This window comes from Falco rusticolus, chromosome W (assembly GCF_015220075.1).
Source record: "Falco rusticolus isolate bFalRus1 chromosome W, bFalRus1.pri, whole genome shotgun sequence".
Taxonomy (NCBI): Eukaryota; Metazoa; Chordata; class Aves; order Falconiformes; family Falconidae; genus Falco; species Falco rusticolus.
Genome location: NC_051209.1, coordinates 23,712,372 through 23,737,080, shown reverse-complemented (window position 1 = coordinate 23,737,080; position 24,709 = coordinate 23,712,372). Strand labels below are relative to the sequence as shown.

The following is a 24,709-nucleotide window of genomic DNA, read 5'->3' as shown; positions in this document are numbered from 1 at the left end:
AGTAGGGCCAGAGTGGAAGGCTGCGGCGCCCCTATATTGCCTCCTCCGCCCCAGTCCAGTCCCATCGACCCCTCCGCTCCTTCCTTCCTTCCCTCCCTCTCTCTCTGGCCGGCTCCGGCTGGAGCTCGGCGGCTGCCATTGGCTTAGCAGCTCCATCCGGGCACTCGACGCAGCGCTGTTGCTCAGTCTGGTCGTCCCAATATGGCGGAGGTGAGTGGGAAAAGCGGGATGGGGCGTCGAGATTCGACTGGCTCCCTGCGGGGCCCTGCCGCCGGCAAGCCCCCCACGTCCGCATTGCCATCCCCATAAGGCGCTTCCGGGAAGGTGAGGCGGCGCGGGGTGGCTAGTGAGGCGGCCAGCAGCGTAGGGGAAGTAGAAGTCTGCACGGCTAGGCCGCACGGCGGGTGCTGTACAGCACGAGTGCTGGGTTCGCAGCCCGTGAGCGGCCGACAAGCCGCGGAGGGGAGGCGCGTCCGCCGCACCAGGCCCCGGGAGGCGCGGGCTGGGCCGGTGGTGGTGCTGCCGCAGCAGCGCGGGCGATGGAGAAGCGCCCAGTGAGAGGGAGGAGGAGCGAGCCCTGGGCTGGGAGCGGGGAAGAGGCGGCTGGTCCGGCTCCCTCTGCCGCTGCCTGCCCCTTTCATGTCCTGTCGGGGCCAGAGGGAGTGGGAGCGCCGGGCTGGGCGCGGCTCCTGGGGGTCTTCTGCCGGGGGAGGAGGAAAGGAGAACGGCAGGTGGGGAGCGAGCGAGGGAAGGAGGGATGGGAGAGGGTGAACGGGATGGAGGGGCGAGCAGGGTGGGAGCCGGAGGCGAGGCTGGTGGGGTACGCGGGGCGGCTCCAGGGTGGAGGGGAGGGGGCGTGAAATGGAGAACCCCTACCTGGCTCCTGAGCTGGAGGGAGCCCGCGTCTCACCTCGCTCTCTCCTCTCCCCGCAGGCTTCCTTTGGGAGTTCGAGCCCAGGTTCGTCCTCGCTCATCTCCTGCCCTGGCGCCTAGCCTGCTGCCCGTATGCCGCGTTCTCCTTTCTGCTCCTTCCCAAAGTTATCCCCTGTTGCCTCATAGCTTTCCTAATGCTTCATGTTCATGTAACTAACTGCCTGATTGATTATTTATTATTTTTTTTTTAAGAGGAGATATGCGCTGTGGAGTTCTTACCTTAATTCTGGTTGCAGTTAGTAATCTGCTGCTCAGAACCCAAAATGAAAACAAAGTTCTGTAGCACTTTTAAGACAATGTCTCGGTAAAGCCATACAGCCTGGAAAGAAACTGCTTCTCTTGTTGCTGATAACTGCAGGCTTGTGTAAATTTTTGACTTCTTGATAATATCAGAAAACGTTTAAAATCATAACTACATAATTTTTGAGGCTTTAACTGCTGTTAAGGTTCTTTGGAATACTTTACACAAGCAAGCATATTTAACATCAGTAGCTACTCATGAAGAAGTATTTGGGGAATGCATTTGCTTCTGTGTAACTGCTTTCAGTATTGGCTGTTAAAAAAAGACTAATTGAGCTCATATTATTTGAATATGGCTTTAAATATTTCAAATGAGATATTGAGTGTTCAGAGCTACTAAAAAGTGGTACTTTTTTATCTAAAGTCTGTGAGTAAAATAGAACTTCCGCTTGAGTTACTCAAAATTAATTAGAACAGTGATTAGAAGCAGTAATCTTTACTATACATATATATAAATACATATGAAGGCAGTTGACGGTTCTTTAAGAGCTATAGGATCAGGATGTGATGACCAACAGTAGAAAAATTCAACATGTAATGTCATAATTGGAGTAGTATTATCAGCTATACTGAGAGTTTTATAAGACCATAATATGAATGGCATGTGACTAAAAAGCATTTTTGGCCTGAATGTTTCCCTACAGTATGGCGTTATGAATTTTAACAGTATTGTCTTAAGCAAGCTAAACAGACAAAGTGTACTTTAATTACCTGCATATAAGGAATGAACATTTAGCATAATTGCTAAAAATTAATTAGGTTCCTTAAGACTCAGAAGTGTTAGTATATGCAACTGTCCCCTTAAAGACTAGAAGCAATGCAGAGATGCTGCTTTATTTTTTTTTTTTTTTTTTTGAAGAAAAGCATTGAAAATCTGTAGCTATTTCCTTCAAAATTTCTACAGAAGTTTTTATGTGGAAATAATTCTTGAAAAACCTTTTCTTTGCTGCTTGTAAGGCAAGAATTGCAACAGAGCACTAGTATGTAAGAATTAGAGGGGGAAACCAGAAGTGAAAGAAATATCCTAATCTTTTTCTCTTCTCCATCCTAAAAGCATTAAGAAAGCGAACCTTGAAGAACAAAACCACCCTGTATTTCAGTAATTTTCATTGTAGAACACTGACTTTACAGTGAAGAATATTTGCATCTTTGAAACTTGTTGAATCTAATGATAACCTTTCTAACAGTTGAGAAAATACACTTAAGATAATAACAGTACTTTTTTGATGACTTAAGAGTATACTCTGGAGTAATGAAAAAGAGTCTGTTGGACCACAGCTGTCACAATGACTTGTTAATTAACATGTGATTCATTAGAAGCATTTTAATATTTCTGGTATATTTTCCTCTATTTCTTGAAACTGCTATGTTCTTCCTTTTTTAGATCAAGTGCTAAGAATTAAATTAGTTCTAATAAAAGATCTTATCTGTGAGGCTAAACTAACCTGAAGCGAGTCTCACTGCTTATTTTGCTGTTAGTAGGAATCTGATTCACAACCCAAGTTAGCTGTTTATCAGTGAAAAAACTATGTTAGTTACCATATAAATAGAATCAGAATCTATAAATCAGTGTCTTGCAGCATCTGAAATCTTGTGATGTGGACTTTAACGATGACTTCAAGGGTGTTTTGAATAATCTTTTATTCAGTAAAATATTAATTTGGGATTGTATTTTCTGAAACCTTGTTTCAGTAGTTTAGATACTTCTCCCAAGTACTCTATACTGCAAGATAGAAAACTGCACCTATTACAAGTATGAAAAGGGAAGGCCAGCTAAAATAGCTGAATTTGTCAGGTAGTTAGGAATTTGTTCCAGTTATTCCACTGAGTGTTCTGACCTATGCAAAAATCCATGCAACCTTATTTTTTTTTTCTATGATGTAATTTCATATGTTGGTACAGGGGAAAAAAATATTACTCAAATTAGGATTTTTTTGTTAGTTGGCTCTTTATCGTCTGAGGATCATGACTTTGACCCTTCTGCTGAAATGCTGGTACATGATTATGATGATGAGCGAACTCTTGAAGAGGAGGAGGAAATGATGGAAGAAAACAAAAATTTCAGCTCTGAAATTGAAGATTTAGAAAAGGTAAGTGTGACTTACTCTCTCCTAAATGTCCGTATATGTTATACCTTTTTTTTTTTTTAGTGAGAAGAACACTCAACCCATTCTTTAGTTTGTATTGTATAATATAGTTTCCTGCAAACTGCCTTTGCAGTTTTTTTAAATAAAAAAAAATAATAATCAGGTTTGGTTAAGATATAGCAGTGCATCCTCACAAAAAGGCTGAAGTTAACATAACACTAATATCTTTGAAAAGCTAAGTTCAGATTCTTTTTCACTTAAATTTATTTCCAACTTATAAAACTTAGTAGTGATACTTGATGACAGGGGTCTAAAACCTGCTTCAGTAATTTCTCTTCCAAAGTGAAAGTATTGTATGTTTTACATATTACTAAGTGACAGCTAGCTGTGTTTTATTCTGTTATTTCCAATCTGGAAACACAGTCCTGTTTTAGTGTCGTGGTTTAACCCCAGCTGGCAACCAAGCACCATGCAGCCACTTGTTCACTCCCCCCTCACCCAGAGGGATGGGGAGGAGGATCAGAAAGGAATGTAAAATTCAAGGGTTGAGATAAGAACAATTTAATAATTGAAATTTATTATTAAATTATTAAAATTGAGTTGTTACTCCACAAAATGATCTTATTGCCCCTATAATAAAAGGAAAAAGAACTGAGAGCCAGTTATCTTAAACGCTGTTACTTTATGTCCCAATTCTGGAAAGACTGGGACATGAGTTTACTTGTTTTCTTTAGTCAGCTAAGGTCTTAGCCCTACAAAGACTTCACAATGGGTAAATGTAATTTAATCAGTGTACGAGTTTAACAAATTTTTAAAGGTAATATAACTTTAAAGGTATAAATACTGGAAAATATTTCTAATTTTTTGATGACTTGAATCTGGTAACTAAAAAAAATAAATCTCCACAGTCTGTTTTATTAATTGTGTTAGGATGTGAGTATGATACTTAGTAAAATAATTTGATCAAAAGCCGTTAGAAAAAACAAGTTATAAACCAAGCCGTTCTCTTGATTTTGCTCCTTCTGTATCATTAGCTATCTTTCTCCTATTGCGTTCTGTACTGGTTTTGGCTGGGATGGAGTTAAATTTCTTCTTAGTAGTTTGGGGCTATGTTTAGGATTTGTGCTGAAAATAGTGTTGATAACACACTGTTTTAGTTACTGCCGAGCAGTGCTTATACAGAATCAAGGCCTTTTATGCTCCTCATAGTGCCCTGCTGCTTGGGGTCTGGCTGGGTGTTGGTTGGTGGTGAGCAATTTTTTTCATTTGCATTGGTTGTCTTTCCTGGGTTTTACTACTTCTTTCTTTTGTTTTTTCCTTACAACTTTTTAATAATTAAGAATAATAATTTTTAACTGTTTTTATCTCAACCCACAAGTTTGGTTTTTTTCACTTTTACCCTTCTACCATTCTGATTCTCTCCCCAGACACCCCCCCCCCCACCCCCCCATCCCCTGGGGGGGTGAGCAAGCAGCTGTGTGGTGTTTAGTTGCCAGCCAAGGCCCAATACAGGGCACAGAGGGTTAGAAATAATAACCGATTTGACCAGAGCATATTAGAAGGAATTTATATCTGTTAACAGTTGCTGGTCACAATACTGATTTATCTGTTCTCAATATTAGTTTATCTGATCTGTGCCATGCTCCTTTTTTTTGCTGTACATGTTAAAGACTGGTGTTGCCTTTTGCAGTTTGCTGTGCTCTGTAGTACTTAGTGATGTTTTGTCTGGGAGATTTATTAAACTGCTGGCCTTGAGCTTAATTTGGTATTTGGGCTTTGTACTGAAGCCATTACTGTACTTTGGGTACCATCGCATGGAGACAATTAACAATTATACTTCTTTCTCTTTGTGGAGGAAATACAGAATAGCACCTTCACCACCACCTCTTGTGATGTTTTCTCCCTTGTTAGAATAACTCTTCAGCATCTTGAACATTCTTGGGTAGTCAAAATACTTGTATTGGTATTTCTTAGGAATATTGTTTTGGCTTTTTCTAAGGTTAAGCTATTTAGGAATATGACCCAGGCCCTGTGGCAGTGTGGTTATGGGTGGCAAGGCATATGGGAGAAAATGGGAAGGTATCTAGAAAGCTTCTCACCTCTGGTCTGGAACTTCACTCCCAAGCAAGTGTGGAATCCTGATGAAGTGATAGAATGTTTGTGCGGGGGAAGATGCTTTGGCTATTCCAAAGAGGCACAACTTATCACATTGTGCTGGGCCCTGGCCTGCACCTACCAAACACTGCTTGATACTATTCAGCCCCCTCAAGGAAAAGAGAGGGTCTCTGGACCTGAAAACGTACCAAAAGACACTGTGGCTAAACCAGAGACTCAGCCCTCAACTATATCAGTTGCCCCTATAACTAAAAAAAAACAACAATGGAAGTGGAACTCAACTTGTTTAGTAAGGGATGAAGCAGCTTCTCCTAAGAGGGAGCAGGATAGAGAATCAAAGAGGCAGCCTCTTCTGCAGTAGAGCAGTCACAAGAACAAGAGGAGGAAGAGACTGAAATCATAAATGAGACAAACCACCCAATCCCTATCATTAAGTGAGCTGTGAGATTTCAGCTGTCAACCAGGCAAGCAAATTCTCAGCTGGTTACTCCAGTGCTGATATTGGGGCCAATAGTCAGGAATTAGAGGGTAAGGAAACCTGGCAGCTGAGATCCCTTCCTAGGGATAAGGTCAATGACAAAGGGATTGGAAAAAGAGCAGGAGTCCTCAGTCTTTGGTGGTGACTCCTGTCAAGTGTGAAGGACAGGTATCTCTTCAAGGAAGAACTTGCAAATTCCTGAGGCAAATGGACCACCAATTGGTGGTCCATTGGTGGTGGAGATGATCTATAACAACCTGTGTGACAACCAGGTATCTAAAGACCTGGATGAAATTCAGTGCATGTGGTCCACATGGTGAAAGTTTGTATGAAGTACACCATCATATGCCAACACTCTGGCGATAATGAGCTGGACAGACATGGAGGCACCAACTATGGATGGATTGGCTAGCCAACTCCAAGAATACAAAGATAATCTCACTTCTTCCCTAGGGGCCTCTCTTTTGGCTGTGGAGAAACTTTCCAACGAATTGTCTCAGCAATCCAAGAAGGAAGGATAGGTCTTCCTCATCCACACCAACCAAGGTCTCTGCTATTAAGACTCAGCCTTTTTCTGTTCAAGGGGGAGGGTACTGGTGGCACATGCCATGTGCAACCCTGTGGTTCTTCCTGCATGATAGGGGGAGGACATGAGGAAGTGGGATGGTGAACCTACCTGGAGACTAGAAGCTCAGGTACAGGAACTGCAAGAAAAAAACAACAGCCAAAAGTTATCCATTCAGGAAAATTACTGCTCCAGTGTAGGGTTGATTGTACTTCTGACCCTGATGAAGGGACTTCTGGTTTGCAGTTACAAAAATCAAGTAATGAAGACTCTGACCAAGAATAGAGGAAAGGTACAACTGGCTTTACTGGACTGCATGGGTTTGGCCTGGCACATCAGCCCCACAGGAGTATAAAGCTGTGGTGGACACCAGGGCATGATGTATTCTAATAATGTCAAATTACAAAGGGGCAGGATCCATCTGTATTTCTGGAGTGACAGAAGGATCCCAAGAACTGTCTGTGTTGGAGGTTGAAATAAGCCTGACTGGGAATGAGTGGCAAAAGCACCCCATTGTGACTGGCCCAGAGACTCCATGCATCCTTGGCATAGACTACATCAAGAGAGGGAACTTCAAGGACCCAAAAGGGTACCGGTGGACCTTTGGTATAGCTGCCTTGAGTACAGAGAAGATTAAGCAGCTGTCTACCTTGCCTGGTCTCTCAGAGGATCCTTCTGTGGTGTGGTTTCTGCAGGTTAAAGAACAGCAGATGCCAATTGCTACAGTGACAGTGCACTGGCAACAATATTGCACCAATTGAGACTCCCTGGTTCCCATCCATAAGCTGATATGGAGACTGGAGAACCAAGGAGTGGTCAGTGATCAGGACCTGCTCACCTTTTAATAGTCCCATATGGCCAGTGCAAAAATCTAATGGAGAGTGGAGGCTAACAGTCAGGGTCTGAATGAAGTCACACCGCCACAGTGCTGCTGTACCAGATGTGCCAGAACTCCAATATGAACTGGAATCAAAGGCAGCCAAATGATAAGCAACAATTGATATTGCTAATGTGTGTTCCCAATGCATTTGGTAGTGGAGTGCAGGCCAGTTTGCTTTCATGTGGAGGGGTATCCAGTACACCCAGAGGAATCAACTGCCCCAGGGGTGGAAATGCAGTCCTACCATTTGTCGTGGATTAATACAGATGAAGCTCTGGAGCAGCTGCAATACAGTGATATCATTGTGTGGGGCAACACAGCAGAGGAAGTTTTTGAGAAAGGGAGAAGAATAATCCAGACTATTTTGAAGGCTGGTTTTGCCATAAAACAAAGTAAGGTCAAAGGACCTGTGCAGGAGATCCAGATTTTGGGAATAAAATGGCAGGATGGGTGTTGTCATATCCTAATGGATGTGATCAAGAAAATAACAGCTGTGTCTCCACCAGCTAACAAAAGAGAAACACAGTCTTTCTTAAGTGTCATGGGGTTTTGGAGAATGCATATTCCTGGTTATAGTCTGATCATAAGCCCTCTCTATTGAGTAACCTGGAAGAACGATGGCTTTGAATGGGGCCCTGAGCAGCAGCAAGCCTTTGAACAAATTAAAGGGGAGATGGCCCAAGTGCTACTGCATGAACTAGTCTGGACAGGACAAGATGTGAAAAATGTGCTTTGCACTTTGGCCAGGGATAACAGTTGCTTCTCGATGGCAATCGTTTTCACTTGCATCAATTGTCTGTCTTAGGTTTTGTTTTTCCCCCCTCTCTGTTTTGTGGTGTTTGTTGTTTTTGGTTTTTTTCTCCTTTTCCTTATGTTTATTAAAAAGAAATATTTAAAAATTAAACTCTCTTTATCTTGACCCACAAGCTTCTTTCTCACTTTTACCCTTCTGTTTCTCTCCTCTTTCCCACCAAGGGGGCAGCAAGTGAGTGGCTGCGTGGTGTTTAGTTGCTAGCTGAGGTTAAACCACAAAACCTTCTCAACAGTCATCATGAAATATATTTTGCAGAAGGTGGAAAGGAGGGGTAAAAAGTTGCTGTATTGGTTTACTTCTGTGGTGTTCTGTACACTTGCAGGTGTAACTATATATGACTAAAGTCTTCAAGATTTTCTTTGTTTCTTGCTCGTAGGGGGATTGTTAGTGTTTCTAGTATATCTTCTCTCTTGAAGAAATATAGGCAAATCCTGTTCTACAATATGAATTGGATAAGGAGGAAACTTTTAATAATTACTCCTTAATTACATGCAGTAAATTATTTTCTTCAATAGCTTGATGGGACTTCATTATATGCCAAGAGACATGGTTATGAATTATTTCAGTCCTGTACCTGAAAATATTTTAGATTTTTAATCAGGATTCCTCCCTTCAATTAAGTTTGTCTTTTGTTTTTCAAAATATGTCTTATTCTTTTAGGCCTGAACTGTTTACAAATATTTAGCTGTTAAAATGTCTGTATATCTCCTTGTATTAGGAAGGAAACATGCCATTGGAAGACTTACTGGCATTCTATGGCTATGAACCCGCAATTCCAGTTATGGCCACTTCCAGTGTGGATAGCTCTCCAAGTGAACTTGCAGATGAACTTCCAGATATGACTCTAGATAAAGTAAGTCAGAACTATTTTCCCCTCTGTTGTGGCTTAAAAGCAGAAATCCAGGTGACCTTAAATTCCATTTCACTATTTCCTGATGTTACAAAATACATGTCTTTGTCATTTTCAATATACAATTAAGAGTTACTGTATTAGTGATGGACTTGGCAGCATTAGGTTTATGGTTGGACTCTTATCTTAAAGGTCTTTTCCAACCTAAATGATTCTGTGATTCTACTCTGAATTCATTCTTTTTCAAAGATATTGAGGATCTGAATCTAATTATAATTATAATTATCACACACATGCGTAGTAACTTTAGTGGCAATATATTACTACAAATGAGAAATTAATAAGGTGATGGTTCTTCTAAAAACACATCTAGTGAACTTTAAATAGATTTCTTTTTTTATAGAAGTGGGATTTTTCTGAAAGGATTTGTATTTTTGTTTTAATGTATGCAACATCCAGAAATAATTTTGACTTCCAACATACATATAATATATCAAACCTTTGTGGATAACTTGAAAATGCACTCCTGAATGCTTTGGAATGTTCCTTCCAAATGCATATAATTGGGAGGTGAGGGAGAGATTGTTTTATGTGCAATGACTGTGTTGCGTTGTTGAATATAAAAAAAAAAATTAAACTTCAGCTTTTTTGGTTTGCAGGCTAGCTTTGAATTCTGAGAATTTAATCTGATTTTTTGCTATAAGGCATATGCTGTTAGTAATTTGAATTATAAAATCTGTAGGTAGTAAGTATGTGGTTTTTGTTTGGTTTTTTTTTTTACTTTCTCTAAATATGATGAAATGAAACTCCACAGAAAGTAGATGACTGCACATCTGACTCTCATTAGGAGTCATGATTGAGTTGAGGCTACAGAAATGTAGTTGGCTTGTCTAATACAGTTCTCTCCCTCCCTAATCTATACAGAGGGATTCAAATGTCTGCTAGTGGAGGAAATGTGCCCCCCCCCCCCCCCCCCCCCCCCCCCCCCGCCCAAGGGGTAACAGCCTGGTAGAACTTTAGTATATCTGTGATGCAAAGAATGACAGAATTTCAGAATTTTAAAGATTTCCACTGGCATTTTCCATTGGAAGCAGTTGGAGGAACATCTGAGATTTGATGCTTGCAGAGGTTACTACTTGTGCATTTATTTTAATAGAAGACAAGGGGGAAATGACCCCCTGTGTTCAACTCTGAAATTAATGGTTATATTTATTCTGAGATTTAGGAATGAACTAGCTTTTTACTTAAGAGAAGATGATCTGCTAGATTTGCTTATGATAAAAATTAATTTAAATGGAACTTAGAATTTGCTGAATCTAAATGCTCACCAGTCTATTCTTAATAGTCTGAGGTTTTATTTTAATGATACAGGAGGAAATAGCTAAAGACCTCTTGTCGGGTGATGATGAAGAAACACAGTCCTCTGCTGACGACTTGACGCCATCAGTTACTTCACATGAGGCTACCAACTTCTTTCCTCGGCCATTAAGATGTAGGAAACCTAATTCTATAATAGTACTCAAAGTCTTAGCATTATATATACCTTCCTAGTTTAAAATATCAAAATTGCAGAGTTATGCTGACTTTACTGGGAATTGAGACACAGTGCTTTGCAGGATGTTGTACATTAATGTTGTCTTTGGTTGGTATTATTGATTACCTGAAAGACCTATATTTAGTACTGTCTCAAAGCACAAGTACAATTAATTTTTCTACAAATACAGTAACTTTTCATAATTAATAGTTAATGTATTGAGGAATACTCTTTGTGATTTTCAATATGTTAGTGAATGACACTAATATGTAGCCCATTCTTTTAAATTAGTGTTTCTCAACTGAAATTTTTGCTGCTGCTTTTAAACCAGTGACTCCTTCATTCAGCCTGTGGATGTGAACTAGGACATGGTTTCTTTGTGGTAATTTTCCTTCACACATTCAACAGTTTTCCATGGGACTTCATAAGCCAAAGTGGTTTTATATGGGATGGGGCCTATGAACCCATGACCACCAAAATTTTACTACCCGTGGAGCTATTATGGGAAAGATCCAAGAACCAGTTGTTCGTTTATCCAATCTGGACAAAGATATTTCTTATTGTTCCAACTCTAATACCCCAATGAACAAATGAACCGCAATAGGCGACGTGGAGGGTTTTTATTATAGTTTTAATTTGGCAAGTATCTTGAGCTGTTTCTGGGGGATTTCATCCCACTAGAGAAGGGGGATGATAAAGGGGATGTGCTGTCTCAGTCATCACCAATTGTAGCCCTTTGCATGCTGCTGATTGTGTTATGCAAGACATTTTTATTGAGAGAGAGATACAAAAACCTTTAAAGTTTATAATGCCCTTTTTTAGTTAAGCAAACCCCAACCTTGCTGGCACTTTTCACAAGCAATATTTAAGCGTTAATGAATATGACACTGAATGCCTGGCAGCTTTATGGAAAAAAATGAGTCCACTCATCTTACTCAGGATTAAGAAACAGTCATCCTTGCTTTCAGCTCTCATGGTTTTCTATCAGAATGTTACTCTTTCTCTGTTAGAACTTTTGGGCATTTTAAAATTGAATATCCACCGTTTCAGGGAAGGATATGTCAGATTTCTGTGCTGTTGAAAGTTTCATATATTATTTTTTTTTTCTGATCCCTGTCCATTTCTCTAACATCTAACACGTAGACTATTTTATTAAATCTGGATTAACTGGAAAAAATAATTGCATGTTATTATCCAGGCATATTGTTGTTTCATGCATTCATGTTAGCTTCTTGCCTGCTACTTCCAACAGCAAAAAGAGATAGACTGGTGATTGTAGTAATGACTCTAGAAGAGGAGCCTCAGCCTAACATCAGAGGCAATAGTCAAGACTGTACAATGATTCTATTTAGTTGTGATGAAGCTAAAATTGCAACCCTACTTATGAGCGTGTTGTTACTGAAAATTGAGAATACAAAATAGCTTTAATCTTATCAGAACTGTAGATTTCATTCTGCCAGGAATAAAATAAAAAATAGAATTACTTCAGAACCCAGTACCACAGCATTCCAGATTCTAAAACATGAGTTATTCTGTGGAGTACTGTATTTGAATTACTTGGAGTGCTCTACTGTATTTCTTCCTAAGGAAAAAAATATTAAAAAGGAATAAGATTATCTCACTTCCTTTTGACTGTTAGAAATATAGTAATTGTCTCAGTTGCAGTAATAATAAATGTTTCAGTTCTGCAATATACAAGTACCAGTGCTTTCTGACTTTGTGCTAGTTTGATAAAAATGTAGATCAACAGACTCATGATGGATGTCTTCCAGAATAAAAGCAGGGGTTCCTTTCAAAAGTAAAGAATATCTGGCAGTTCTATGTTTGAACTGAAAATTCTTCCTAGCTAAAACCAAACTTCTTTGTGTCTGAAGCAAACACTACGTGTGATGGAGATAAGGAATCGGATGGTGAAGACGTAGAGGCAGACAGTGGTAATTCATCTGAAGAGTTGAGAAAGGTAATAACTATATCATTTAAAAAGTTAAGGAAAAACTTTACTATTAAGAAAAATGCATTAAGATTTATAGTACGTATCTAAAATAGTACCTTAATTCTCTTGTGATTTTTTTTTTTTTTTTTTTTTTGTTACATCTTCAGGAAATCATGATTGGTTTGCAGTATCAGGCTGAAATTCCACCTTACCTTGGCAGATACAGTGATAATGAAAAGGGTAAGTTGTTCTGACTGTTTTACTTATCTTATGTTTCTACATAGCAGTTGATGGAAAAACGTTATTTAAATTTGTCTTATAAATTCAATGTCTTAAAGTCTCAGAGACCTTACAAACAAACAAACAAACAAAAAAAACCCTTGTCAACTGAAGTAACACAACCACATAATTATATCTTGGAAGTGTGATTCTACAACTTTCAGAGGAGACTCTCAAGAAGACATAGGAGGATGGATTACAGCGTTAGTTCTGAAGTATCTAGTAATATTAGGAGGTAACAAACTGTGGATCAAGGAAACATTTTAATCAGTCATAACTGGGCTATGAGCATGTAACTTAATGTTTTGAAGATCTTCAATGTAAGCTATTTTTCTTTGCTTGTTTTTTGGCAAGCACAACAGTGTGGGTTACAAAATGAATATGAAAAAGCAATAAACTTTTAAATTTCTATAGCATGATTAGATGTCCTGATACATCGTATTTTTTAAAATACAAGGTGTTTTAAGTATGATGATATTTCTATGTAGATTTTGGTTAAAAACTGCAATTGTGCTAGAGTAGAAAAAATAACTTAATGGAGTTTTATTTGGTATCTTTAGAGACTTTCACTAAGAGAAAAGTATAGCACATAGCTGTGGAATTCAAAAAGCAAATATTGAAAGAAATTTGCTCATGGGTGGAACAGTTGTGAAATTAAGGAACAGTTTGGAGGATATGTTAATAAATGAAAGGCATTCTGTTTTTTCTTCTGTAAGTTGTTTGAACTGTAACACTTCATGGGAATATCATTCTACTGAAGTATATCAAGTCTTTTCACCATTGTCAACTGCTTTTTGAAGAATGATCCTTTGCAATAGAGAAGAACATTTCGTATGGATGGAGCTGGAAGCGTTAGCAAGTGAACATTTCTGGTGTTGCTTAAGAGACCTAGGGAAGTTTCCTCTTTTCTAAGATTCAGGCGTGATGCTTACCAGTTGTAAGAAATGGAGGAATAAGAACCAGATTTATCTTGTATAGTCCTTTTACTATTTACACATCTTGACTTCTCCTTGGCCGAGAACTAGGGAAGGGCCAATAACCGGAGGACGATCAGGAAGGCATTAATCTGACAACTTTGTCTGGAATGAAGTGGTGCTAGAGAGAACCACTGAGAGTATTGTTCACTGGCATGGCCAAGAGCAGAGGTAGTTCCCAGATGGGAAAGCCTGAGGAGCTTCTCCTGAGAATATCAGGCATGGACTCCAGCAAGAAGTGCTGGGTTGTCTTAGTTGATAATGGAGGTTGAAGCTGAGGATCAGCAGTGCTCAGAGAGGTTGGACCTGGCTGTATGGGTAGAGGATTCTGTGAAAGCCTCTTCTGTACTCACTGAAGAGCTTGTGATGGCAGACAGGGACTTATATTTCTGCTATGTAGTCCCAGATACCAGTACTTTGTTAGAAGACAGTTTTGCTCTTCTATAAACCTTACACTTGTAAAATGTCGAAAAGCTTTTCATGTTCTTAAGCTATAACAGAACTTTCAAAGGAGTTGTAATTTTATTCCTCGCCTCAGCTTAAAATTCTTTCCTGCAGTTTTACAGGAGATTTTAAAATTTTCATCTCTTCTACTGTAATTGCCATTATGCTTGTGTGTGTTTGAATTTAATAACTCATTTTGCATTGCCAAGAGTACATGAAGCATTATGTGTAATGTTATTAACATCTATTGATCAGAATAAAGGATTTCTAGTTTAATCTAGAATTTAAATGTGTGCACAGACAAAGGTTCAGGCCAACTCTTGAATATTTACAGTATATTGTCTTTCAAATAAGCTACTTGAAGTGTATACATGATTTCAGTATACTATGAAGGAGGACTATGCATCCTGATTGCTTGTAAGGTATGGAACGTACAAGTTAACAGCATTTGATTGTTAGTGAACAGAAAAAGAAATTACCACGTTGAGACCTAGATTTCCATTCTGTTAAAGTTTTGGCAAATTTTAGTTGAAAATGATAAGTAGCCACAGTCTCTTTTATATGTAATATTTGAAATATTAAATTAATATCCTGCACTAATTTACTGTAAACTGTAGCTTATTTGTTGAAAACGTCTGAGTAAAACTGAGTGGTTTTGCTAGTTTGTTTATATGAAGATGATTAATACATATGCATAATTTGACTTGAATCATCTAGCTGTCAACAAGCTGCTCCTCTGTAAAGACTCTGTCTCAAGAGTTCAATCCCTTATCTCATCCTCATGGAACCTGAATTTCTTTGCCATACCACACTGCAGAGTCTGTCTCTTAACTGAGACTTTTGGGGAAAAATTGAGTTGCAATTTAAAAGTAGCATGATGGTGCTTGATTTGATTACTTCTGTATTCCTGTTCTTTGTCTTTGTGAAATAGCTTTTTATGCTATAGCCTTACAAATGTCACACCTGGCATTAATGGATTTCTGGTTTTTAACAGCCTATGAAAATGAAGACCATTTACTCTGGAAACCTGATGTGATCTCAGAAAGTAAAGTTAAAGAATACCTTTTTGAAACCTCCTTAAGAACAGGAAATGAAAACATGATTGGTAGAATTCCTGAAGGACTACATACACGGGACAATGAACAAGTATGTTTTATATCCTGTTACAAAGCAGTGTCGCAAATGGAATTACTATGCGTTCTCTTTCTCTGCCTTGTATTATAAAGGCAGCAATATTAAATTTCTTTTTTCTGTATAGATGTTATTGGGGTCAGGATCTTATTTGTAACTTTAAGAACATGCTTAAAATTGCCAACATGCTAATACTTGTAGTGTTGTGATCTGTGACGTTTCTGATTGCCATGCTGTTGACAAATCCAGATTTTCTTATAATTGCATAAAATGTTTTTACACTTGCTTAATTAAACCTTGACTCAACTTTTTGGATGGTTTTGCTTTTGATGGTTGTTTTAAAACTTTCATCCTGTATAAAGATAAATCCTCTTTTTTTTTTTTATATTAGATATGCTTGCTGAAAGGCTAGTTTCCGAAGTTTAGATTGGATATTTGCAAACTTTTACTCTAAAGACTTCTTATATTTTATAGGCACTATATGAACTTCTCAAAAGTAGCCATAATGTTAAAGAAGCAATTGAGAGATACTGCTCAAATGGAAAGGCATCTCAGGGTAAGAGAATACCTGCGTTTTAAGAAATGTACATTTGGAAGAAAATAAGTTGTGTAGAAAAACCTTGAGTGAGATTCAGATTGACAAGCACATCCCTTTCCATGGATTATGTATAATCTGACCAGTGGCCAGATGGAAATTTCTGCTGGAGAAGTCTGCAACTTGTATAAACATTGCAGGATCAGCTTTTACACCTTTTCTTCCATTGCTGTTTTAAAAACAGCACAGACTGAGGAGAAGGATGGGGGGAGTCATGATTTTGCTCCTGTGAGGCAGTTCTCACCCATATTTACAGTATCTTTTTGAGATCATAGAATGGTTTGGGTTGGAAGGGACCTTAAAGACCATGTAGTTCCAACCCCCCTGCCATGGGCAGGGACACCTTCCACTAGACTAGGCTGCTCAAAGCCCCATCCAGCCTGGCCTTGAACACTCCCAGGGATGAGGCATCCACAGGCTTCTCTGGGCAACCTGTTCCAGTGCCTCACCAGCCTCACAGTAAAGAAGTTCTTCCTAATGTCTAATCTAAACCCTACTCTCTTTCGGCTTAAAGCCATTACCCTCTGTCCTATGGCTACATGCCCTTGTAAAAAAGTCCCTCTCCAGCTTTCTTGTAGGCCCCCTTTAGGTACTGGAAGGCTGCTATAAGGTCTCCTCAGAGCCTTCTCTTCTCGAGGCTGAGCAACCCCACCTCTCTCAGCCTTTCTTCATAGGAGAGGTGATCCAGCCCTCTGATCATCTTCATGGCCCTCCTCTGGACTCGGTCCAACAGGTCCATGTCCTCCTCATGCTGGGGGCCCCAGAGCTGAATGCAGTACTCCAGGTGGGGGGGGTCTCGTGAGAGTGGAGTAGAGGGGGAGCATTACCTCCCTCGACCTGCTGGCCATGCTTCTTCTGATGCAGCCCAGGATTTGGTTGGCTTCCTGGGCTGCAAGCGCATTTTGCTGGCTTGTGTTGAGCTTCTCGTCCACCAGCACCCTCAAGGCCTTCTCAGAGCTGCTCTCAATCCATTCTCTGCCCAGCCTGTATTTGTGTTTGGGATTGCCCTGACCCACGTGCAGGACCTTGCGCTTGGCCTTGTTGAACTTCATGAGGTTCATATGGGTCCACTTCTCAAACCTGTTAAGGTCCTTCTGGGTGGCATCCCTTCTATCCAGTGTGTCAAGTGCACCGCTCAGCTCGGTGTCATTGGTAAACTTGATGAGGGTGCACTTAATACCTGTGTCTATGTCGCCAACAAAGATTTTGAACAGCATCGGTCCTAATACCATCCCCTGAGGAATGCTACTTGTCGCTAGTCTCCACTTCGGCATCGAGCTGTTGACTGCAACTCTTTTTGAGTGTGACCATCCAGCCAATTCTTTATTCACAGAGTGGTCTGCCTGTCAAATCCATGTCTCTCCAATTTCGAGACAAGGATGCTGTGCCGGGACAGTGTCAAAAACTTTGCACAATTCCAGGTAGATGATATCAGTTGCTCTTCCCTGATTCGTTAATGCTGTAACCCAGTCGTAGAAGGCCACCAGACTTGTTAGGCACGATTTGCCCTTAGTGAAGTCATATTAGCTGTCTCTAATCATCTCCTTATTTTTCATGTGCCTTAGTGTAGTTTCCAGGAGGATCGGCTCGGTGATCTTGCCAGGCATCAAGGTGAGACTGACAGACCTGGGAAACTACAGGCCATTCTTATTTCCCTTTTTAAAAATTGGCCTATTTTTCACCTTTCCAGTCTGTGGGTACTTCACCAGACTGCCACGACTTCTCAAATATGATGGATAGTGGCTTAGCCACTTCATCCACCAGTTCCCTTGTGACCTGCGGATGCATCTCATCAGGTCCCATGGACTTGTGCACCTTCAGGTTCCTTAGATGGTCTCAGGCTTGATCTTTTCCCATAACAGGCAGTTCTTCATTTTCCCAGTTGCTGCCTTTGCCTTCTGTCTCTTGAGCAGTGTGGCTGGAGTACTTGCTAGTGAAGACCAAGGCAAAAAAGTAGTACCTCAGCTTTCTCCATATCCTGGGTAACCAGGTCTCCCATTTCCCTCTGGAGAGGGCTCACATTTTCCCTATTATTCTTTTTATCACTGACATACCTATAGAATTACATCTGGCCAGGGATGTCAAGGGCAACAAGAAAAGCTTCTATCAGGGCTTTAGCTTGCCTAACCTGATCCCTGGCTGCTCAGACAACTTCTCTGTATTCCTCCCAGGCTACCTGTCCTTGCTTCCACCCTCTGTAGGCTTCCTTTTTGTGTTTGATCAATTATAATATGATGACATCTATATCAGAATCAGGAGAACATAGCTGGCCATGTGAGTCATACTCTTCGTTGCTGTACTAGCATTGTGCTATGTCAATCCTAAGTTGGTTGTACCATATAGTTCTATAGGTCTTTAGAGTGTGGAGAGAGTTGCTCGAGTTTACAACAGAAAATGAGCTTCCATCTTTTTCTGTCCCTAACTTTATTACTCCCTTTAATTAAAATCAGAGTTTATAATTTAGTAAAGGCTGTTCTTTGTTCTGTGTTTTAATGTGTGTTGCATAAAGCAGAAATGAACCCTGGTATAACTTGGTATTCGGGCAGATATTTTCTACTTGGAACTGGATCCAAAGGGAATTTGACTGTTTACAATTTAGGTGCTGTGAAAGTTAAGTATCTAAAGTAAAGCTGAAGGGAACAATAAGGAATATCAGAGTAGTGCTTTAGAAAGCTCTCATACAAGAAGAGTGTAGAGCTAAACAATAAGGAAGTAACAGTTGTAGGGTTGTATCCTAAACCATGCGCCTCTCTAGGATTCAGATTCTTGTTTTGGGATTGAAAAATACACAAATGGGCAGAGGTATCGGAGCCCCAAATTTTGTACCAAGGGCTAGTACCTCCCCCAAGTCAGATTGGATTTATAACCCCATTAAAAATGGTAAAGGATAGTACTGTTAGTGCCTGTCTCTTAGAGTAACCATTGTGCTATGATCTACTCTACCCACTGAAGTTCACTGCTATTCTCAAGATGGGAGTTAAAATCCACATCTCCCAAGATAATTTCTTAACAGCGAGACTTTATGTGGGGATCTTCTCTTCTTATTGAATCTTGAGAACTCCATAGTAAGGAATGCAAAATTTGTGTGTGTGTGTGGGGGGGGGGGGGGAATGGCCTTGTAGTGGAATGATTATCACCTTCATCTGGGAGCTGAAAGGTCTTGGTTCCAGTGTCTCAGTGTCTGATTCCAGAAATGTTTTGAAATGTGTCTGTTGGCTGTTTTCTGTTTTTGTCCCGCCCCCCCCAGCTTTAAATGACAGCTGAACAAATCACCATTATGAATGTAAGATGCCTGAATCCCTCCATGATTATGGCTTTGTGTCCATATATAATAAAGATAGGGAAGCAACAATACTTGAGACAAAACTGACCTACTCAAATAGTTTGAGCTACTTTGTTTTAAAACTCTTGCTCTGTTTTAGTAACTCTTTTTGTTTTAATTTGTAAAACTAAAGTTCACTTTTATCTTAAAGAGAGGTTGTTCCTTCACTCTTTTTTTTCAACAGCCACTGTTCTTTATCTAATGCAAGAAGAAATATTCAGAAAAATAACACCCTAAGATATCAATGAGATTATCAAATCCTGGATTTTTGATGACAAACTAAAGAAATAATAAATAAAGTCTTTTGAATGTCCTTTGCCCTCCAGGATAAAAAAACTTCAGAAATCAGACTCTTATGAGTCTTTATAAACAAGAATATTAGATTTCAAGTAGGATATCTGTACAGTAAAGGACATGGGTCTGACTGACTGAACTATTGGGGCTTTTAGAGTGAGTATGGATATTCATGCATTAGCAACACAAATACTTTATTCTCTGTAAAAGGTTAGTGAATTGAAATATTTATCATGCTACTTTTGCAATTGTCCAGAAGAGATGACAGCATGGACAGAAGAAGAATGCAGAAGCTTTGAACATGCACTTCTGATTTATGGAAAAGACTTTCATCTCATACAGAAAAACAAGGTTAGTATTTTACAGTTAAATGGAAGAGTTAGTAGATGATATGATGCTGAAAATTTGTAAAAGCAATGCATTTTTTGGAAGCCATGCAGAAGAGTGAAATAAGAACCAACATATTAAAATGGGCTTGGCATTTTTGTGCTAATTTTACCTCCAATGTCATTGGAAATGCTAGGTATTGCAAGATGAGTCCATGTATGATCTCTGAAATTTACTTATGTTGATATTACTTCCATTTATATTATACTTTAGTTTACATGTCTGCCTCTCCTAGAAGTATAGTATTTCCATACCATGGCTGTGGGAGGGGAAAATGCATCTTTACACCCTCCAGGTGATAAAAATATTTAATTCACCAGGAACAGGCTTAGTTCTTTGTGTTTTCAGAAAGTGTAGTCATCCATCAGTATGCTGGTTTCTGGCCAACGAAGGAATTCTAATCTTGATCTGGATTGCTTCTGATTGACTCCTCTGTGCCTGAAGAATGGGAATTGGATATTTTTATATTTTTTTAATGAAATATATGTATTATTTAGTACAGTTGACAATATGTATGTTCCCAAACTTTCTGTACCATCTCCTCCTGTATGGAGGATACCACCTTGAGATTTTGTACTGGTTTTGGCTGGGATAGAGTTAATTTTCTTCATAGTAGTTTGTATGGGGCTATGTTTAGGATTTGTGCTGAAAATAGTGTTGATAACACACTGATGTTTTAGTTACTGCTGAGCAGTGCTTATACAGAATCAAGGCCTTTTATGCTCCTCACACTTGCCCCACCAGCAAGTAGGCTGGAGGTGCACAAGAGGTCAGGAAGGGGACACAACTGGAACTGCTGACCCTAACTGACCAAAGGGATATTCTATACTATATGATGATGTGCCGAGCAATAAAACTGTGGGAGTGAAGGTTGGTAGGGGCTGCTGTTGCTTGGGGACTGGCTGGGCATTGGTTGGTTGGTGGTGAGCAACTCTGTTTTCATTTGCATCACTTGTTTTTCTTGGGCTGTAATGCCCTGCCCACCCCTCTGTCGCCCTGGTTTTCGTATTTCTACCCTTCCATTTCTTCCCCCACCTCTGTCCACTGGTGGGGGAGGGAGCAAGCAGCTGTGTGGTGTTTAGTTGCTGGCTGGGGTTAAACCATGACAATTTTTTTTTCTTTAGGAGAATGGTGTTTTTGTTGTATACTGGATAGGGCTGTGGTTGCTGTTCAAGAACAGTCAGATAATCCTGCTTAACACTTGGCTTAACTTGTTTTATGGTAAATATTTGGGTGTTTCAAATTTTAGATGGACCTTACCAATAAACAGTAATTCACCAGAGATACAAAGAAATAATTTAGAAATATTTTTCCCAATATGCAATAAAGCATGTGAGTTGATCTATCTGTCAGTACGGACCAGAATTTGTCTAAATAACAAAGTCTTTTCTGCTTCACTTCTTTTTGGTCATTGATTTGCTTAGTTTTTTCAATCTTAAGAGAGTCTGTCTTATAACCTATATAACAATTTTTTAAACCATGAACTGAAATGCTTCAGATGTAGATACAGTTTTAATCTAGTTAAATAAACAATAATTCATACAATAGAACAGATGTAATACTTATTGAGAATAAACTATTTTAGCTGGAAGGGACCTACAATGATCATCTAGTCAACTGCCTGACCACTTCAGGGCTGACCAAAATTAAAGCACGTTACTAAGGTCATTGGCCAAATGCCTCTTAAACACTGACTAGCTTGGGGCATTGACCACCTCTCTAGGAAGACTGCTGCAGTGTTTGACCATCCTCTTGGTAAAGAAATTTGAAACTAGATCTCTTTTCAAGTCTCCTGATTTTAATTGGTTTGTTCCAGATACTAGAACAGTAAAACCATAATATTGCAGGAATATGGGGATTGGGGAGATTACAAAGCTTAGTTCTTTGCATAATCTTGCTAATTCTTCTTGCTGCCTTTTAGGTAAGAACCAGAACAGTTGCCGAGTGTGTGGCTTTCTATTACATGTGGAAGAAGTCAGAACGTTATGATTACTTTGCTCAGCAAACAAGATTTGGAAAGAAGAGATATAACCATCATCCAGGAGTTACGTAAGTTAAATGTTATTGGAATATATTTTCTGTTGCAAATTATAAATGTAGATTATCTTTTTTTTTTCTTCCCATCACTGCAGTGTAATGCTGCAGTGGTTATGGTAACTGAAATTAAATCCATCATCATTTTTAGGCCTTGTTTTCCTGTTAAATAACCCATTATGAATGCTGTATTCTTTAAGGGACTACATGGATCGTTTGGTAGATGAAACAGAAGCTCTTGGTGGAGCAGTACATTCTTCAGCCTTAACATCTAATACTCGAACAGAAACCATTCCTGATCAACAGCTAAACATTCTGAACTCTATCACTGCCAATGAGTTCACAGGTAAACTGAGGAGAAAAAAACAACCCCCCCAAAAAAAACCAAACCACTTTTTCTTGTAACTATATAAACAGGTTTTTGTGTTCATCTTTTTTCCAGCATTGACAAACAGTGTAGTTACAGCCTGCCACACTTCAGATGTGAACTGCCTAGATGATGCCTTTCCTCCTATGGACAGCTTACCCCGAGCACCAGTTAATCATGTGCCTGTTGGAACAGAAGAATTGCTTAACTTGCCTAGTAATGGTGAAAGTGATTGTTTTAATTTATTTGAGACTGGCTTTTATCATTCAGAGCTAAACACAATGAACATGTGCAGTGAGGAGACAGAAAGACCTGCAAAACGATTGAAAATGGGAATTGCTGTCCCAGAATCTTACATGAATGATGTCTCTGTAAATAACCTTGGTTTGGACTTTGAGAACCACACACGCCATATTACCAGTGCCAAAATGGCTGTTTCGGTGGCTGAATTCAGCAGTCTATCTGCAAATGAAACAAATGGTTTTATCAATACCCACACTCTTCACCAACATACTGCCCTTCACTCAGAATGACTGTGGAAAGCTAAACAAACAGTGGGTACTTTATGCAGTAGTAGTAAACTTGATGAGAGCTATCAAGTTTTCTTAGTCTTTCACTGGAAGTTTGAAGTTTGACATCAGTGATGTCTTTTTATGTATAGAACTATATCTTGATTTATCAAGAGTAATTTCTTTTCTCAGTCCATAAATGTGGAAATGTTCGGCAGAGTTTGGGACTAAGAGAACCCTGTGGTGCAGCTTTAAGCTCTGCTTCAATTTTTACTTTTAAAGTCTGTAGACAGAAGCCACCATTTCAAAACCAGCACAGAAGTTTTGAACTGATTGGAGTGGCTTTTTAGTCTGTTTCTTTTGCTGTAATGGATGCAGTGTAATAACAACATTTACAGGTACCAATCCTGATCTCTGCTCAACGTAGCTTATTTTATTTTTTCTTCTAAAGGCAGGGATGGGTTTCTTGAACTTAAACTGCACAAACATACAAGGATGTTCTTTAAAATGGAACCTTCTCTCATGTGATATTAAACTAGAGCACTTCAGTTTAAAAAAAACCAGCAAGTTCATCTTGGTGGAAGCTAGCACAAGGGATTTAACATGAGTAAAGAAAGTATGAAGACCTACACTTGGATGTTGTTGCAAGATTATAGGCTATGGCTACCTTACACAGAAGTAATTATGCTGCCAGAGATATCTGTGTACTTTAAACTTACTTTCTTAAACAGATGCTTTTTAGGCTATGGTATTCAGATGGGTTTTGTCCACAAATTTGAAGATTAATGCACCTGTGTAACAACTTTCCTAAGGCAGCTGATGTATAAAGCTACAGTCTGCACAGCTTAGGATTTGCTGTTAAACAGTCTACATTTTGGAAGGCATCTTAAATTGTTTGGAGCACTGCAGTTCAAAGCGTTACAGTTTTGAGGGACTACCTAGTTTATATAGCAGTAGTAGAACCTTGAAGTATACATTTGAAAGTCTTTGTGGATTGCATTTACTTGTTTTGGCAAGTCATTGGCTCAAAAATGGCACCTCGCTACCTTAGTCACATAGGGAAGGTGGAGTAAAAATGTTTCCCATAAAAGCAACTATTTAACTTCAATAAATTTTTATTTTGAACATTGAGTGCAATTTAGCCATCCATGATGTTTGTCTTGCAAATGTTTGTTCTAATTCTTGTGGGAGAACATTACTTTGATAGGATTACCCCTTTCCCTCCATATTTTCTTTGCACTGTTTGTATTACAAATTTAATTGCCACTAACTTGTTTTCATTATTGAAGTGATTAAGCTTGCATTGTTGATATTTGTAATAGTTGCTTCAAGGTTATGTTGAGTAATTAGTGACTTTAATATTAGAAAGGGAAGAGGGTATTTATTATGCATACTGTGAACTGCATTGACATCCTGAGTTTTGGATGCAGTGCATGGAGTTTTCTTTACAGCATTGTAATGAAGATGGCTTTGAAGTGTTTATGCAATAGCACATTTACCATATTGAAACAAACTAGTGTAGTACAGTGGACAAAAGTAAAGATAACTTTGTAATCAGTTCTTAACTTATACATCTGAAATATGTAATTCTAGTAAGTACACAGTAAATAATGGGTAGCCTTGGCCCTGTGTTGTACTCTGAGATTTTTAGCCAAGTTGTCAGCTTCTTGTTGCTGTGTTTTGTGCTGATCTGTGTACCTTGTTTCTTTTATTTATGAATCAGCACATTTTATGTAGTTTTATAAAATACTGGCCATAATCCATAATTGTTATACGTTCAAGTTTATGGGTTTACAGTGAGTGGCTGGTCTGTATAAAAAAAAAAAAAAAATCATATAAAGATGACCGAATGCTTATACCAGTTGCACTTAAATGAACATGCCC

At 39.2% G+C, this 24,709-nt stretch overlaps 1 protein-coding gene across 3 annotated transcripts; it reads left to right on the top strand.

Annotated features, from left to right (window-relative positions):
* LOC119140858 (mesoderm induction early response protein 3-like) lies at nt 1-24,656 on the top strand. 3 transcript variants are annotated; one of them, XM_037372494.1, is made up of 13 exons: nt 1-210; nt 934-958; nt 3,175-3,323; nt 8,891-9,025; nt 10,394-10,514; nt 12,431-12,516; nt 12,657-12,729; nt 15,181-15,332; nt 15,792-15,873; nt 19,788-19,879; nt 21,837-21,964; nt 22,150-22,295; nt 22,392-24,656. In XM_037372494.1, the coding sequence occupies exons 1-13, from the start codon at nt 202-204 to the stop codon at nt 22,847-22,849; spliced, it is 1,656 nt and encodes a 551-aa protein (XP_037228391.1). In that variant the 5' UTR covers nt 1-201; the 3' UTR covers nt 22,850-24,656. The 3 variants fall into 3 exon arrangements, with proteins under 3 accessions (XP_037228391.1, XP_037228390.1, XP_037228392.1); XM_037372493.1 differs by having other exon boundaries at nt 19,785-19,879; XM_037372495.1 differs by having other exon boundaries at nt 1-324; nt 19,785-19,879.
* Nucleotides 24,657-24,709: the final 53 nt, after the last annotated feature.